The sequence below is a fragment of the Haliotis rufescens genome, unplaced genomic scaffold (genome assembly GCF_023055435.1).
Source record: "Haliotis rufescens isolate VD_foot unplaced genomic scaffold, xgHalRufe1.0.p SCAF_2, whole genome shotgun sequence".
Lineage (NCBI taxonomy): Eukaryota > Metazoa > Mollusca > Gastropoda > Lepetellida > Haliotidae > Haliotis > Haliotis rufescens.
Window position 1 is genome coordinate 49,895,151 of NW_025963890.1, and position 18,523 is coordinate 49,913,673.

Genomic DNA, 18,523 nt, shown 5'->3' on the forward strand with positions numbered 1-18,523 from the left:
CTGTGTGTTTGGCTGCTTGTACCAGTCCGGACTGATGCCGATTTATAGTGCTAGCTCACTGAGATACCATGCCGCAGTTTAACATGAATACCCCACTCAGACACAGTATACTGACTCCGAGCTGACCAGTCCTTGTTTTAGCCCCTAATGCTGAGCGCCAGACAGGGTAACAACAAGTACCATCTTTTAACGTCTTTTGGTATGACGCGTCCAGGGATCGAAGCCCGGACCTTCCGCACTCCGGGCTGACGCTCTACCACAAGACCACGGAGGCGGTCCCATATAAAGAAGAAAGGAGACTGTGGTCTTATTTATAATTCAAACCTTTTTATGTCATGTGTGCCTAAAGAAAAAGAAAAAAATATCTCCTATATTGTTGCACTAAAATGTGCCTTTTATTCCTGGAATAAATGCTGAAATCCTAACTTGTGTACGCTATTGAGCCATACTGTCACAATGAGCCATACTGTATTACTGTATCTATATTAATCTAGAAATCATGTTTATCCAATAATTTCAGTGCAATTTCTAAATTAAATAATTATGAAATAAAACATTAACATAAATATGAATGAATTGTTGAACTGCCATCATTATAGTATTAATGATACTTTGTGGAAAGATATTGTATCCAAATCAGGACGAGTATTATTTCACCCATTAGTCATTGATATGACACTGATAACACATCCATGGTGGTTAAACAAAATATCAGCTTCATAGTTATCAGAGCCCTTTACTCTGCATCACCTATATATATATCAGGGTTAAAATACTGGTATAGGTCTTCAGCAACCCATGCTTGCCGTAAAAGACGACTATGCTTGTCGTAAGAGGCGATTAACGGGATCGGGTGGTCAGGCTCCCTAACTTGGTTAAAGCATGTCATCGATCCAAATTGCGTGGATCAATGCTCATGATATCAATCACTGGATTGTCTGGTCCAGACTCGATTTTATAGAGACCGCTGTCATATAGCTGGACTATTGCTGAGTGCAGCGTAAAACAACAAACCAACCAAGCAAACCATCTGGGAAATAGTAACGCAGGGTCATCCAGTGGGGAGGAAGAGAGAGGAGGATCTTTATCAAAATAGTACTGGTCTTGAAAAAAATATTTCACATGAGAAACAGCTTAGTAAATTTCCCTCTTGCCCTTAATGCATCCTTGGGGGTGGTGGGGGGGATATTGTTTAAGAATCCCCTAAAACCAAACCAGTGAGTAATGAAACAGTCATTGCCTGTTTTAGTTAGCCTTGCTCCAAGGCTGTACTGAATTAAAAGTCCATGGATGTGTAGTAATTGTATCTTCCTAATAGGCACATCTAGATAAGTGGACAGTATATAAGGGCTCCAGTCTCTTATAGGGACAACTTGTTCTAATTTACATTATCTATAAATTATGATTTAAACTAATAATTAGTGCCTTAGAGACTTGTGCAAGTCTAGCTTGTAGTGTCTATAATCCCACACATAACTGTATAAACTAGCATTTCTTCGGGCTGTTGATAGCTGCAGGCTTCCTGCTTAGGGCTGTTATGTCCTTGAGCACTTGCTATCAGATTTGTGGGGATTAAAATACCAGCCCTAATTATAACTTGAACAATGCTGCCATAAATTCTGTGTAAATACTTCACATGATGAGAGTGTAATTAAGAAAAGAGTGATGTTACTTCAATATGATGAAGTCACAGTCGGCTTTGTGGGGATTAAGATTCCACCAACACATGCAATCTGACACCTAGACTTGCACGAGTCTCTGAGGCCTTAATTATTAATTTAAATCATAATTTTAATATTATGTAAATAATAAGAAAAGGTTGTCCCCATAAGAGACTGGAGTTCTTAGTTAGGTGTACTGTCACCATATCTAGACTTGCCTATTAGGATAGAATTACTACACATCCATGGACTTTTCTTACAGTACAGCCTCGGGGCAAGGCTATCTGCAACCCATTGTGGATAAATACTTCACTTGATCATCATGTGGATAAATACTTCATTAGATCATCATGACACGTTTAATCATATACAGATCCTCAATGCCAATTTATGTGTTTGTATAAATACAATCCCACTAAATAAAAAGTTACAAATATTATGTTGGATTGAAAAAATGTTGATCTTTATCTGTTTGGATTTTTAAATTTTCTCAAGAGCTTTTTAATGAAGTATGACAACATGGTTTGTTTATTTTGCCTCCTGCATCTTTTGGCAATGACAAAAAGCTGTACAAACCAGAAATTGATTAAGTCTGGCCTAAATAGGACATTAATCTTGTCAAATATCTTACGGCAACCTTGTTACACTTATGAACATGACATTTCTTAATTAATGTCAACTTCCTGCTGCCACTGATTAATTAATACACACATCAAACTGATTAACCCAACATGATATCAGCATATTTCCTCCACACCTCTGACCTATGGGTGCTATGGCAGCAGTCATTCAAACACTGATCTTGTCTGTGACACTCACACCGTGTAATTGTATTTACTCAACACTAGGCGATGACACAGCTATAATTACAGTGTTCCCGCTGGCTTTTTAAACTGGGACTGGCATCTCTAAAAAATACCCATCCCCCCAATTTTTGCATGTCTCAACTTTGAATACACAAAAAAAAATTATGAAAATTACCTGGTTTTAATTCTTTCAAAATCATGTTCAATGCAGTGTATGTTCATGGCTGACATATTCAATGATGTTACCCCTGAAGTAATTTAGTTAGATCTACACGTCATTCACATAAAGTTCAGTCACAATTTTCCGGAATATTTCACTTTGGATTGAGACTAAATCGCTACAAATGGATATTTAACCTCAAAGAAAAGCGAAATGTTATTTCCTTGCACTACAAATAGACAACAGGACTTTAATTGCCCATCCAGAGGGAGTGGCAGTCCAATCCATGAATTACCGGTACATGACCCCTTGGACTCCCTCTTGATCTAGATGTTGCATTTGTCTTGAAGATTTTTTACTATGGATTATAAGTGAAGAGTCTTGATGTTGACTGATATATATCGCTCATGTTGTACAAGCTGGTATCTGTCCTGCCCGAAGTGAGATAAACACGCCACGGCAAACAGGTGGCAGCACCAGATTAACTGCACATACACACCTGAAACATAACACTGCCACTCCGCTGGTTCAAGGTCACAGAATTTCTTATAGTCGTCACATATTACACCAGTTCATGTAACTGCTCAAGTGTGTCATACAATGGCGGTTTTAGATTCCAGTCACAGGTTTGGTGTTGATCACAGTCTTAGTCCCTTATTCAGACCCTTGAACAAATATATCCAATACAGCCCATGCCTAAGTCTAAATAATGGGCAAGTCTAGATTACAGCAGTTTCAGGAAGTTTCTGAAAAATGAAAAGAGTCTCTGGGCTCCTTTTTATTATATTTTATTAAGATAATTTTCTGGGTTTTTTTCAGTAAAATTAGTTCATTTTAGAGAGTAGATCTTAGTCTATTACAGTCTGTATGGTGTTTTCAACTGGCAAACACTTGTTTGTCCACTGATTTCCAATTTGTTTATAATTACTATATAAGGAAAACAATGTGAAGCTGGGGAGGTCCATATCCTGGTTGTGAGTAACTCTATCTCTATTTTAGGTGTGTGTCACTTCCTGCTTGTCCGGCAGCATACACAGTGGGACATTGTTGTACTGCTCAGATTACAATGTCATACAGTGTTGTACTGCTTTTTATACAATGTCATACTGTTTTGTACTGCTTTGTATGCAATGTCATACAGTGTTGTACTGCTTTGTATGCAATGTCATACAGTGTTGTACTGCTTTTTATACAATGCCAGTGTTATACTGCTCAGTATACAATGTCATACAATGTTGTACTGCTTTTTTATACAATGTCATACAGTGTTGTACTGCTTTTTTTACAATCTCATACAGTGTTGTACTGCTTTGTATGCAATGTCATACAGTGTTGTTCTGCATTGTATACAATGTCATACAGTGTTGTACTGCTCTGTATACAATGTCACAGTGTTGTATTGTTCTGTATACAATGTCATACAGAGTTGTATTGCTCTGTATACAATGACACAGTGTTGTATCTTCTTTTTTTTACCTGAAGCCTGTCCACTGTTTCTTGATCAGTAATATGGCATGTCACTGATGTGAAGTCAAATCTACAAACAACAAGCATGAAATACTCATATCCCCTGCCAAAATGACATGTCCAGTTGTGTGCAAGGCATTAGCCCTCTGGAAACGAGCGGTACCGCCATTTTCAGCCTTAGTTAAGGTCGTTGCTATGGAAACTCGAAAAATATTTTTTTGCCCCAAATCCCAAACTATCAAAAGGAACCAGATTATCACTAGACCTATCTATATGCCAAGTATGGTGAAGAAATATTGAACGGTTTTCAAGATCTGCTCCAGATACGAGCACTACCGCCATTTCTAGTCTGTTAGTCAAAGTCATTGCCATGGAAACTTGAAAAATATGTCTTTTCAAACATCCCAAACTATCAAAAGGCACCAGTTCAGCACTAATCCTATCTATCTGCCAAGTTTAGTTTAGATATCTCTCATGTTTTTTTTAGTTCTGCTCCTGAAACAAAACGGAAGGACAGACAGCACCCATTCTCATATCCTATAATATTCACAAGCCTACCCTTGGCTAATCCTATAGTCAATTTCAATGTGAGACAACTCACCTGCCCACATCTACATGTATATGATCCTTCTGAGTGGCCTATAGTGCTAAACAATAGCAACTTAATACCATATTTCACAGCTGAGTGACACACATACTGGCATTGTACCACATCTACCTGTTTACTTCACCACTTTATGGTGAATCATGTCGGCAGTGTCCAGCCTTGTCATTAGTTCCTTGCAAACCCCTCTCAGGGGCACCCCCCGAAACTCCTGGACGTCCCACACCCCACCACTCCACCTTCAGGTGAGTTCTGCAACATCATCCACTGCATCCTCAATCTCATTCAAATCAGATCTTAGTTCTCGCTACAGCTAAACAAAGATCTGAGGACATCCCATTACGGGTCACGTCAGACCGACCTTATGCGAACTTTGACCGACCAATGGAATGACCAATCAGAAGGCAGCTTTCTCGTGCTTTACGGCACTAATTTCAAATTGGCGACTACGCTTCGAAACATTTTTTGACAAATTCTCTATTACAAATTTGAAACCCTAACAAAAGAACATTCTGGAATGGCTAATAGATGGTCTAGATTGTATGGATTCAGTCTTTAAACCCGTAACTATCATTCGGAGTTACACTTTTCGAGGTTGCATGATTAGAAATCACATTCCGACTGTCACTTTCATAATCTGGTAAGCGATGCTCTGATTGGTCGGATGAAAGGTTGTTCTGACGTGACCCCTTATGGGATGTCCTCAGATCTTTGCTTAGCTGTAGCGAGAACTGAGGTCTGATTTTAATGAGATTGCTACATCCTAAGTCATATTACATCATTATTACCACAGTATCTGAAAATAACAATCTTAACATAATATTGCACACCTGTCACAACCATGGCATACAGAAATGAAATCATAGTTATTGCAGTGTTATGAATCATAACCCAATACCACATTGTCTTAACACAATGAAATCATTAAAACATGGAAGAAATAAGAACCATACCTGATTTTATATGATATTCTCATGCAAACCAATCATGAGTTTTATAACAAAAATGGTGAATGAGGTGTTTTGTCAATTCCACCAGTTCTTGAGAGTGTATTCAACTTCAAGCTTTCATTTGTTTTAGTTTAAACATATTTGATTCAGATAAAGATTGTTTAATTCAAAAGTGAAAATGATGAACAAGCTTTTGGGAGGGTACTAAAATGTCACAAACAGTCAGTGGGGATCATTGACTAATTTTAGGTATTCATGGACAAAATATCTGCAGACCACACCTGTAATAGTCACCAGTCTCTGATGTCTTCGTCTGACGAGATACAGATCTGGAAGTATTGTTATCCTGTGTTTTGCACACAAACCTATTGTAAACCACGTAATAATAAGTCTAAGCGTACCTTTCCTATGTAGCATGAACTAGCTGACCCATCCAGACTACACCTTCATGAGCTTTTTGACATATCACTATGGAAACAACATGTTCCATATACTCAAAGTGAATCATATCGTGACCTACAGCTTAAAACTCCTCTCTGTTTCTTAGAGAGTTTAACTGAACTTGTTTTTAAAATGGGTTGGTGATGACCGCAAGATAATAGGCACTCTAAAGTATTTGCTGTTTTTTCCACAAGTATTGTGAAATGTCGGGTCTTTTTCATTCCCATGAGATGCACTGCAGTTTGAAAGGGAAAAAACATATGATGGTGGGGGGTGGGGTGGTGGAGACTTTCCTTTTGCCCCAAATATGTATCAGATTGTCATCAAGCTACCCTGGTCTTTCAAGACAAATTTCTTTCATACTTTGATGACAAAGCTGACAAAATTTATGGATAACAACTTCTTTAACACACTATGATTACAAAATTTCGGTATAGATCCTTACACTGTTGTCAAATGGATCAATACCAAAATGTCATTATTATAACATACTAAATAAGTTGTTGTCCACAAATTGTGTCTACCGGTACTCTTTCTTGCCATGTTGCTGTTGTAAACACACAAGACCACTCAGTCAGTATCTTACGATAATCAGACAGACAGACAAATTTATTCGGTTCTTCAGACCATGGCCCATAATACAATGGAAATATACTGTATATATATTTGCATGCTGAGTAGATTTAATAATAATTTACCGTTCAACACTGTGTTTCCGTTCGACGTTCATGACTTGGGAGAGAAATTTACCTAAGCTTTTTATAATTTGTTCATTTCAGCTGACAAAAGTCTTATAAAATTCTCAATAGAGGGAGGGGTAACAACACGCTCGGGAAAAGAGTTTCTTCTTGCTCTAGAATACTGGTCACAAATCATAAGAACATGGAATTCATCTTCAACATGGTTATGTCCCTTTGAAAAACTGAAAGTGCCGACATGTTCATTATATGGGATGTTGTGACAATAATCAGTTACTTTTGACCTTCCGTGTATACCAAACACACTTTATGAAATCAATTGAGCATATACTCGGCTATGCTCGTGATTATAACTATAGTTCTTTTCATATGGCCAAGTTATTGTGTGACGCGCCATCTGTTGCACAATAGATGCAGGTCATGCATGCCAAGGTTCTCGACACTTACACAACGATATGTACATGCATATTGTTAAAGTGTTGTCAGTATTTGTTCTTGGGTCATTATATTAATTTCATTATTGTAATTGTCTGGTTCCAGATTAAAGATAAGTGCAATTTTCAGTTGGTTTTGTCATCTTATTGTATGTGAAGTTCAGAAATAATATAAATGATTTGTCTATAATACCGTATTCGACGTAATAAGCTCCCAGGGCACACTCAAAATTAGAAATAGGGGGCTCTTATTAGAATATTATTTTGGTGAAAAAACAGAGTTGAAAGATAAATTTCTTGTTTTATGCTGACAGCCTGAAGTGTTTATGTACGACAGATATATTTTTCCAGAATTTATTAGCCCATAACTAAGGGTGCATATAACACGCGAGTGCATATTATACGCGAATAAATAAGTCTTGTGTACATTGATCAATCGGAAGGGGTGCTAATTGGGATTCTTCACCAGCCAATATATTAGCAAATGTCGCCGTGGGCGCTTATTAGAGCGGGGCGCTTATTATGTCGAATACGGTAATGGTGATATTCATATGACATCATATGAATTTGCTACAACAGAGGGTTCCTCATTTGTTTATAAACAATTTAGTTTCCAAATTGTAAAGGTAAACAAACTGACTGCCTTGTACTTTTACTGGGATAAATTATGAAAGGACTCCTATTAGATTGAAAGAAACAAATCAATAACTATTTTCAGTAAAACATGTCTGTCGTCTGTCTTTGCCATGCTCAGTAATCAGGAGTGTACAATTATTTCATAACGATGTAACAATACATATTGTTATAATTTTATAGGATGGTTTAGTAATTTACATATTTTAGAAGTAGTAATGTATTTCAAAGCATGCCTTACAGAATGCAAATATAATGTTTTTTGATTGGATTACTTAGCAAAATATACTTACATTCAATTTGTAGTTTGAGCTTTAAATATTCTAATGGACTAATGGGACAAAAGTGTTGTAGATTATATGATAGTTTCAACTGATATTTTCCATTAAGTTAAAGATTTTCAGGTACTTACTCATGACAAGTGTGATCAATTTCTTTTGTGTTGTGTCTGAACGTAGCAAATGTTGACTTTACATGGAGATCATTAACTTGCATATGAAATGCGACAGATTGTATTGGAAAGAGCAACATTCAATCACATTTTAGAATCAATCTGCAAGGAAGACACCTGCCATAAGTTGGCTGAAATATTTGATGTTAACACTGATACAGATACAGCTGCTGGTACCCTCACAGTTGTTACATCAGTGTGGTGGATGCTTTAGGAAGAGGGAGAAATGTTTTCATACCTTAAATCAGACTTTTTGGTGGGAAGAAGAAAGGGAACATTTGAAACAATCTAAATATAAGCTGTTCAGTGAATTCAGGAAAAGCAATACTAATTCTGTTTTACACTTGTATCTCAAAGAATTTCTACTTGCATTTACGATAATGTATTACTATTTATCATATAAACTGCTTGTACTGAGAATTAGGGGCTGAGAGGTCTACATTCTGCATAGCATAATGCTGATTGACTAATGGGATGATCAAACTCATTCATCAACTTGTGTGGTAAGTGATATAGCACTTGCCTTGAAAATAACCTTCCGCAACATAAAAAAATAATCAGTCAGAATCTGATTCCGTAATCCGTTAAAACTTTATCGGGTTCATCTTTTACATGATTCCACGCACCTGTATGATCGTACCACCTTAGATTGATAAAACGTTTTTAGAGACACTCGCCTTTCATTTTGTCATTGCAGTTGTCTTTCTACTTGAATGGTGATAAAATGTTCATTATTTTCAGACCATATATATGAAAATTGCACATTTGTTTACAAAAATTAACACACCTTGATACACTGCATTTGACCTCGCACGGAATGCTGGGTACGCGGTGATGTCATAGATGTAGCGGGGAGTACCTTTCGGAAACAAGCGAATACACTGCGTTCGCTTTCCAAATGTTCGTGCGATAAATAAGACTTAACAGGTATGTCAAATTTTCTAACTAGGAGCTATAATGTTTAGCGTCATCTTGTGTCGGCATAATCTTCACGAGACAGCAACTAAAAATAGCATATTCAGGCGTCGTGACCCACATTGGTTTGAATCGTCAATGGCGGCAGCCATGATGTTTGTACTCGTTATGTGGTGAAATCCATATTCCGATTGCAAACCGGTAATGCGGCTTGGCAATGCTTCATGCATATTATGAATGTTATCTTTAATTTATTCATACACATAGCATCATCATTTTTGTCTGCCAATACGTTTTGTAATAAATTATTTCATTCTCAAATATTTTGGGCTCCCGTCAGTTTCGTTTCGTTCAAAAATATGCAGACAGACTAGATCTTTGAATGATCCCCACGGCACGCTAAAGTTTATGCACTAGCTAACTAATACTCAAGTGGTCCCTACTTCCTGAATTGAGTAATCGTTTGCGTTATGGGTAGTCAATGATCGGTTTGTTCTTATCGGATGTCAGCCACTTGAAGTAGAAAGTGTTGACGGAACTTCGTATTAGACGACGCATTTCCAGGTAGGCTTGGCTTCATTACCTCCCTTGCCTATTTAACCCTAGCCAGGTAAATTGTAGCGGTTTCTTTTTAATATATATAATACGAGCAGTATTAAGAGTAGCAAACCATATTACCAATATGAATGTTTACCGGCAGGTTAGCCCTGTGTGATGATTGACGTATGGTATCTGTAAAATGTTTCATCTGCGGGGGCCATTTTGTGACCTCAACCCAGTGTTCAGTGATGCGTTTCCGTGCCGGTGTTGTCCTGTGAATGCATACTTGTCGAGTGACGAATGCCCCGCCACCACGGAAGTACCTAGGCGCGGAGGGCTATCTCACGTCGTGTCGCATGATACAGTCAACCATTCCATTACGAATTTTGTTCATGTTTGCAGGTGAAACGAGAGAAGAGCCCGAACAAAAATATGAGTGACAAGAAGTCTCCTAAGAAACAGACCAGGTCATCCAAGGAAATAATCTGCACTGTTGTACTCTTAGATGGAGAGAATTTCGATGTGCCGATCGATGTAAGTTGTCATCTGTTTTGTTGTGTTATGACAGTGCTATATATTGAATACAATCCTGGATGCATTTTATTATTTATTTTTAATAGAATAGCCTATATGTATATATAATAGCCTTTCTTGAATCACTTGACGTCTTTGAAGCATCAGGGACATATAAATAATTGCTGTAATTAGATAAAAGAACCATTTTTTTATGAAGTGAAATATGTAATTATTTTTGATATCCCACAGCAAATGCTTTACTAACTGTGTAGTTTGTTATTTTTTCTCCACTAATTTTTAAGCGAATGTTAAGCAATATTTAATAAGACATTCATCTGCATCACTACTATATGTGAAAAAGGTTATGTACCTTTTTGAATCCTCGAGACCTTGACAAATGCTGATGTCAAAGTACAGGTCTTAATGTTATACACTGACATGGTTCTGTTTTATTCCAGAAAAATGCAGTAGGTCAGCGATTGTTTGACAAAGTTGGAGATCACATCGATCTCCTGGAGCGGGACTACTTCAGCCTGACCTACACAGATGACCGGGACCCAGCACACATAAAGGTGAAACAAGCATGTCTCTTTCCCCCTGTGGAGACCTTGAGGCCTTACTGCTTCCAGGGCTTTGTGCCATTGGAATGTTGGTTCATGTTTTCTGTTATTTTCAGATTATTTTGTCATACATGTGCAGATTTCAAGGATCTTTATTATGCAGTTGCTGGGAATTTGTGATACAAGAATATCTGTGTGCAAAACTGTGGAAATATGAATGGATTATTTTCTGTGTACTTCGTGGACATGGCTTAAATATTTGGATGATTATGAGAAGCGGCAGCACAACTGAAGGCTGGCGTGGATGTTTTTGTGGATTGATACAAGTGATGGACTGCTGTACATGTGTGGATTCATGATGACACTGGATTCATTGACAAGCAGGATGACAAGTCGCACAATCCACTTGTTTCACTGGAACCGATATTGGATACAAGTCACTCTGGATTTATTATTTACACCCTAAAGTGATATCAGTCTGTGGCTGGGTGTCTAGTTAAATGTCTTTCAGTCTTGTAAACTTGGCAAACAAGGGTCCATATATTAACTCCACAATCAAATGGAAATTTCAAGTGACAAGTTGAGGCCAGGATGTCTAAAAATTTCACAGACTGATAATTGATTTAGCTGAAACATTGCTGACTGTAACCTGAAGTATTCTACAATATTGTCACTCCTTTAAACATTACCTGTATAAGTATTAGGTATTATGCTGGTCTTACATCTTATACATGGGAGTTTGGGGTCTTGACAGGCAGACATAATTTACACAGCTTGGTGAGAGTGAGAATTTAGGGTTTATTATGTTTGACATAAAATGGATTGTGTAATTCAAAACTCAATTCACATTGCCTTCTCTAAATGTAACTGTACCTGTTACCCTGCAGTAAATGCTTTAGTAACAACTATATCCTTTATTTAATGATTTAACATTTCTTTTAAAGGACAAAGGGTATTCATTTAGCAATAAAACTTCTGTTTCATGGTATCCATGTTATTGCCAAGCCATGCGTGCAGTGAGTTTACTGGAGGAGGCAAATTATCATGATGTTGGAAAGTTTTTATAGGACTTTTGGCTACTTTTTTAAGAAAAAGTGAAAAATATCATTAGGACATTCTTCATGATGCTCGATTAGTGTCCTAGAATGGAAACCAATTCGAAAACTCTGGTGTCTTTACTCATTTGAAGTAGTAGTTATGTGTAATTTTCCAGTGATACTTGCAACCACATTTGAGACCTGGACTTGAAGAATATCTCAATACAGATGTGATGCCTGTAAAAAATATATTCAGGTTTACAGTGGGCTGTCATGCAAAATATGTTCAATATTTGTTCTCGTCATGCATGGACACACACTGCCAGCTGTTATATTCTGTCATAAGGCCACAAATCAGATTGGCACCTTAATGTTAATATGACAATTTGCATGGAATTAGATAGGCAAATGCAGGTCTTATATCAGTATATTGATTGATCATATATGCGAAATGTTCGGAAAAATTTTCAGCATAAATAAAATAGTACGTCAAGATTTGACAATACATTTCCACTTTTCGGCTTTATGCACATTTTTGACAAGTTAATTAACTTTCAATAATTTTAGTCTGTCAGCTACAGCTCAGTATTTCCCATTAGACCAGATCAAAATTACATCATTGAACGTGTTACAATGTATTACATGGTGGAAGCCATGTGACCTTCCAGTGTCCGACAAATGTTTCATGTGACAGTTTATCTTAAACAGGTAACAAATCTGTTTTATCTAGCCTATATATCAAATATCATGTACACATGTATATTGTGTGCTAACTTTATGGCTATCCTATTATTAGGTAAAAAAAATAACTTAAAAGAACTTTGAACAAATAAATGGTTGTCTTCTAGGTGACAATTTCAGTTTCAATGACACTTTTCTTTCTAACAGCTTTTGATCTGGTCGCCATGGCAACAACCTGTTACATATTTGTGTAGCATGGGATTGAACTGCTCAAGTGTGTTAAATCAGTGATGCCTGGTTTCATGTTTAATATAACTGCATCATAATTTGCCACTAGCCATGCTTGACAGAATGACACAAATGAGGGAATTGCTTTTCTAGACAGGCTCCCCTTTGTAACACCTGTGATGATTTTGAAACATCAGTCTCATTTAATGAAGTGAGGTCAATTGAGATACTATGTATGCAATGCTCTAGTATTTGTCCAGTGATAATGTAGTTGTTATATTTGTATTAAGGCTACAGAGGCAGGTATGTGTGGTATGCAAACTGTGTCCTAGTATAATGGGTGGTGTATACGCTGTATATAACCCCTGGCTGAATGACACCTCTGACCTACACCAGTGCGTCACAGGGCAAATAGTTTCAGCCCCACAGCTTGGCTGAGGTCATTCAACTGTGACACAAGTAATTATGGTTGAACTTTGTTTGGTTGATAGAGCATCGCTTATATTGAACAGTTACAGTCTGTCTACTCAGTAGACCTAATCCCGATGTAAATAAAGGATGAAACTGTAAATAAGGATATCTTGTATCCAGTGATACCTTAATGATACCTTAATGAGGTGACGAGTATAATTCTCTCATGGTCAGATTGTTACTTTCCTTGTGCAATAAATAAACATTTTCGCAAGGTGGTCGAAATTAAGCATGAAAGTGAAGGTTTCCTTGTCATAACTCCAATGTTAAATTTGTAAGATTTAGATGACCCCTAGATTCAAATGCTATTGCAGCAAGTTTCAATGACCCCCTTAATGTTTGACACAGCTGTGGATTTTCAAATTAGAAACTTAAATTGTAGGGATGAACGGTATGCAAGGTTAACTCTCGGCTGTGGATATATTTGGGTGTGACTTGGATAATACTTGGTAGGTGACTTGGAGAGAATGTAGTTAGTGGGATGGATAGAATTGATAGGCAGCATTAGATTTTGGCACTAGTCCTGTAGTCCTTGCCTAGCTTTCCAATAGTTCAGATATCATAAGGACAAGTAGAAATTTGCCAGTTTTAAGGGTTATATGTTATCATAGTGGACTAAATATGTTAGTTTGTACCCGCTGGATACTTGAACTGGTTAGTTCTTGGCTGTTCATGGTACGTTTGTAATGTGTTGTAAATTACTCTTGTTCTAAATGACAAACTGTCTAAACCATGTAAACCAGATGTCCATTTCATTATTTTGAAGGCTGTATAGTGTTATACTATAGCTGTGACATCTCTGTGATATTGCTGTGACGTCTCTGTATTATTGCTGTGACGTCTCTGTATTATTGCTGTGATATTGCAGTGACGTCTCTGTATTAATGCTGTGATATTGCTGTGACGTCTCTGTATTATTGCTGTGACGTCTCTTTGATATTGCTGTGATGTCTCTGTTTTATTGCTGTGATGTTGCTCACATTGGTGTCACCCCCATTCACTCACTAGGGGGTAATAGTCCAGAAGGTTGTGACCGGCACACCTGTTGAGCTGATAGGTGCACTAACTTCAGATCTGATTAGATTAACATTTGTTGTCCCAAAGCAAAGGTGCATATATCTGTACTATCAAGTTGTTTACTGGGGGAGATTGTTCTGGATGCCCAGCTAAACATAATGTATTACTGTATCAGGCATTTGTGAATGTAAAGAATATAATATTCATTTTCTCAACGAACCTGGTGAGATTTTGAATTTGTCCATCGTTGTGTATTCCAATTAGTGGTGTAATGATACAGTAATACAGTATTGTATCCCGATACGAGACCCATGATACAATACATTGATTTATACCCCCTGTATTGCAATATCTACGATACACAAGTTATTTTGGTGTAATAATTACAAGTGGTTCAACAAGCAGCTAACACAGATTCTCTAGAATGCCCAGGGTGTTATCACATGGTTATAAATTGGATATCATTCCCAGTGCCCTCTAGCCTATATGTTTCTGGCCTACAATATTCCATCTTTTTTCTCTGAAATTTAAAAGAAATGATTCAGGTAGGGATTCAACTGTTAAAAGAAAGAATATCAGCATATAAAAGTACTGAATCGGGCTATGAATCATTTCACACCTATAGTATCTGGATACGTGTCGTATCACTACCCCACCATATCCTTACACCTCTGATGCCAATGGATGTTGAGTTGCTTTGAGTTAGTATTGTTTTGTATGTGGAAAAAGTCCATACATGTTGTTTGGGACATTCTTTCCTGTATTAGTGTCATGTGGCTACATGAGGATAACAATTGTATTTTGCAACAGATGTGTATCTTTTGTGAATGAATTAATGTTATCATTAAAATAAGTATCTTACTGGTTTATTTGAATCCTATAAGTACTTCAACAGATATGTATGGTTGTAGCACAAGGGAAACTGTGGCAATGAAAATTGTATTGCTTCACTGAACAAATAAAGAAAGAATTGGGATGTTGACAAAGTCATGAATGCCAATGTTATGACTGATGCCTACTTGGTGAACCACTGATTACTTTATCTGAGATTTGAAGACATTATTTATATATCATGCTTATGTTCATTAACTGTGAAATCATTTATGGATAGATCTCTGTTGATTTTATGATGCATGAAACTGTTGTCGTGAATACTTGCATTCTGACAATATTACTTTAATGCAAAGTTTGAGACCATATTTTATTTTGTATTGTCAGTAATATATTTTTGAAAAGAGACGATCAAACAGAAAGAGGGTTAAAGTCATAATTGTCATGTACATTGATAAAATATTTCTGCCGAAAACAAAATTTGGAAGGTTCATTGGAATCACAACCTTATGTCTCATTGATGATGGAATATGTTTTTAATTTCAATTTCCTTTTTGTTTCAGTATTGGTTAAATCATGAAAAGAAAATATCAAAACAGAAGAAACGTAAGTAGTTTTTCATAAATGAACAGAATTATTTTTCATTGATTCGTTGTCATGAAACTGTTGATGGTATTTGTTCATTAGAATGTTCCTTGTGAAATACTGCTTGTTGCACAAATCATATGACCATCGTATCATTACAGAATTCAGATATTTATACAGGACATCATGGATTGTTGCTCATATTCTCAATCACTGGTTTGACAGGACCAGACTCGGTAATCACAACCCCTGTATGAAGCTGGAATACTATTAGGCACGGCATTCAACAGAAAAAAGACCTATTTGAATTGAGGCCTGTTGCTAGAAATAAATGTTTGGATCAGTAGCACTAACTCTAAGGGAAGTAACTGAAGTTAACAATAATACTGTCAAAATATAATTTTCAGCAGATGCCCAGTTTTCTCATATCAGTGCATGTTTGTTCCTAATTTCAACTCCCATGCTTGTCGGAAGAGGCAACTAACGGAATCGGGTGGTCAGGCTCTCCGACTGGGTTGATGCATGTAATTGTATCCCAGTAGATCTATGCTCATGATATCAATCACATTATTTATAGACCGGTGTCATACAGCTGGAATATTGCTGTGTGGGGCGTTAAACAACAAACAATTCACTTCACCAACATTATTTTCAGGAGGTGCTTGGGTGTTTGAATTTGCAGTGAAGTTTTATCCACCAGACCCTAGCATGTTGCAGGAGAGCCTTACAAGGTAGGTGGACAATAATGATGATGGGGGTCATTGTCGACTAGACTTGTCAAGGCTTCTGTAGAACCTTGATCCATGGGGACCCGACTTGTGAAGATTCGGATTAGAATAATTCTCCACCAGCCCATGCTTGCCATAAAAGGCGACTGTGCTTGTCATAAGAGGATCGGTTGGTCAGGTTTGCTAACTTGGTTAATGCATGTCTTTGTATCCAAATTTCATGGATCGATGCTCATGATGTCTATCACTAGATTGTCTGGTCCAGACTTGATTATTTACAGACCACCATCATATAGCTGGAGTGCAGCATTAAACAACAAACAAACACAAGGACCCCTTCAGTGCCAATAATTTGTACTGCGATAGTTAAATTTGATCAAATTTGATTTTGTGCATGGGTAAATGTTCCAGAGCACAAGTAAACATGTTTGTAAAACCATGCAACTCTTCCTGTGTCAGTAATCCTGGTTCATTTCATTTTCAGATATCTAGTTACTCTGCAAGTCAGAAGAGATATTTTAAGTGGAAGGTGAGTGTTGTCTTATATTTCAATGTTTTTACTGTCTCACACACACAGTAAAACTGCAAGATGGTTTATTAGTTCATGGAAATGCAAGAAAACCAATTGAAGGAAAATTGTTTGATAAATCAGTCATGTGTTTTGAAGTGGGATAAATGTTTTGATATTTGCACCAATATCTGTTTCAAGGATGTCTACTACATTATTCACTTGGTGGTGCATCTGTTCCAGCGTAGATCCCAAATCCCCCTTGCTGGTCATTAGAACCAACTGGACAAAGGACCTGGTATAATACTGGTGAAAGTCACATGGAACATAAATACCTTGAGTGCTTCTTGTGTGATGTGAAGCACCAGTAATAAGGCTCTTGTTGTGCTAACTGCACACACACACACACACACACTCACTCACTCACTCACTCACTCACTCACTCACTCACTCACTCACTCACTCACTCACTCACTCACTCACTCACTCACTCACTCACTCACTCACTCACTCGATCGCCTCCATGGCCTAGTGTTAGAGCATCTGCCCAGAGAGAGGAAGGTCTGGGATCAATCCATTGCGGCGTACAGTAAACTACGGTTATAACGAACACGCTTATAACGAACTGACGGATATAACGAACTTACTTTTTGGTCCCGACTATTTGCTGTAGTTATGCTGTATATATGCTTATAACGAACTACGGTTATAACGAACTAAAATTAGTAGTCCCTTTGTGTTCGTTATAACCTTACTTTACTGTAGTACCAAAAGCCGTTAAAAGATGGTAGTTGTTGTTACCCTAGAGGACTGGTCAGCTGGGAGTCAGTATACTGTGTTTGAGTGGGATATTCATGTTAACTCAGTGTGCTAGCACTATAAACTAGGCATCAGTCCAGACTAGTACAAGCAGCTTCGCACACACACTTGCATCGCTATATAAGTGCAATAAACTTGGAAGCAACGTTAAGCCTCACCTCACCTCACCTCACCTCACCTCACCTCACCTCACCTCACCTCACCTCACCTCACCTCACCTCACCTCACTATTCGTTTTTCAGGTTACCTTGCTCTTTTGTCACCCACGCACTCCTGGGGTCATACAGTGTCCAGGCAGACCTTGGTGACTACGACGTCAGTGATCATGGAGCTGGCATTGACTACATCCGCGACATGCCATTTGCTCCATCACAGACAGCAGAACTTCTAGACAGGATACATGAACTTCACAAACAACACAAGTAAGTGCTATGGCATCTTGCTTCCAGGGTGAATTTTGTCATTTGTACGAACAAATATTCCAGGTTTTCCCTCAGCACAAGACTGAAAATTTGACAATATCTTGCACTCGTATTCTTGGAACCTTTTCATGACTGGACACAACTACAGTTTTGTCAGGATATGGACTCGTTGCAATCCCATTATTATTATTATTATTATTATTATTATTATTATCATCATTATCATCATTATCATGATTATTATTATTGTTATTGTTATTTCTTCAGAGGTCAAACGCCGGATGAGGCTGAAAACCACTTCTTGGAAAACTCCAAGAAATTAGCTATGTATGGTGTTGATCTTCACAAAGCAACAGTAAG

General features: G+C 37.5%; 1 protein-coding gene across 6 annotated transcripts in view; it reads left to right on the plus strand.

The window, feature by feature from the left end:
* LOC124146304 (band 4.1-like protein 3) overlaps positions 1 to 18,523 on the plus strand; it is a 93,909-nt gene that overhangs the window by 54,467 nt on the left and 20,919 nt on the right. For 5 of the 6 annotated variants that reach the window (XM_046516541.2, XM_046516545.2, XM_046516544.2 and 2 more), the window contains 7 exons: positions 10,163 to 10,294; positions 10,735 to 10,848; positions 15,665 to 15,707; positions 16,342 to 16,417; positions 16,899 to 16,943; positions 17,984 to 18,163; positions 18,431 to 18,518. In XM_046516541.2, the coding sequence (XP_046372497.2) occupies positions 10,163 to 10,294; positions 10,735 to 10,848; positions 15,665 to 15,707; positions 16,342 to 16,417; positions 16,899 to 16,943; positions 17,984 to 18,163; positions 18,431 to 18,518 (678 nt within the window). Of the gene's footprint in view, positions 1 to 9,081; positions 9,233 to 10,162; positions 10,295 to 10,734; positions 10,849 to 15,664; positions 15,708 to 16,341; positions 16,418 to 16,898; positions 16,944 to 17,983; positions 18,164 to 18,430; positions 18,519 to 18,523 lie in introns of those variants that run through there. The other variant, XM_046516542.2, reaches the window with a different exon arrangement.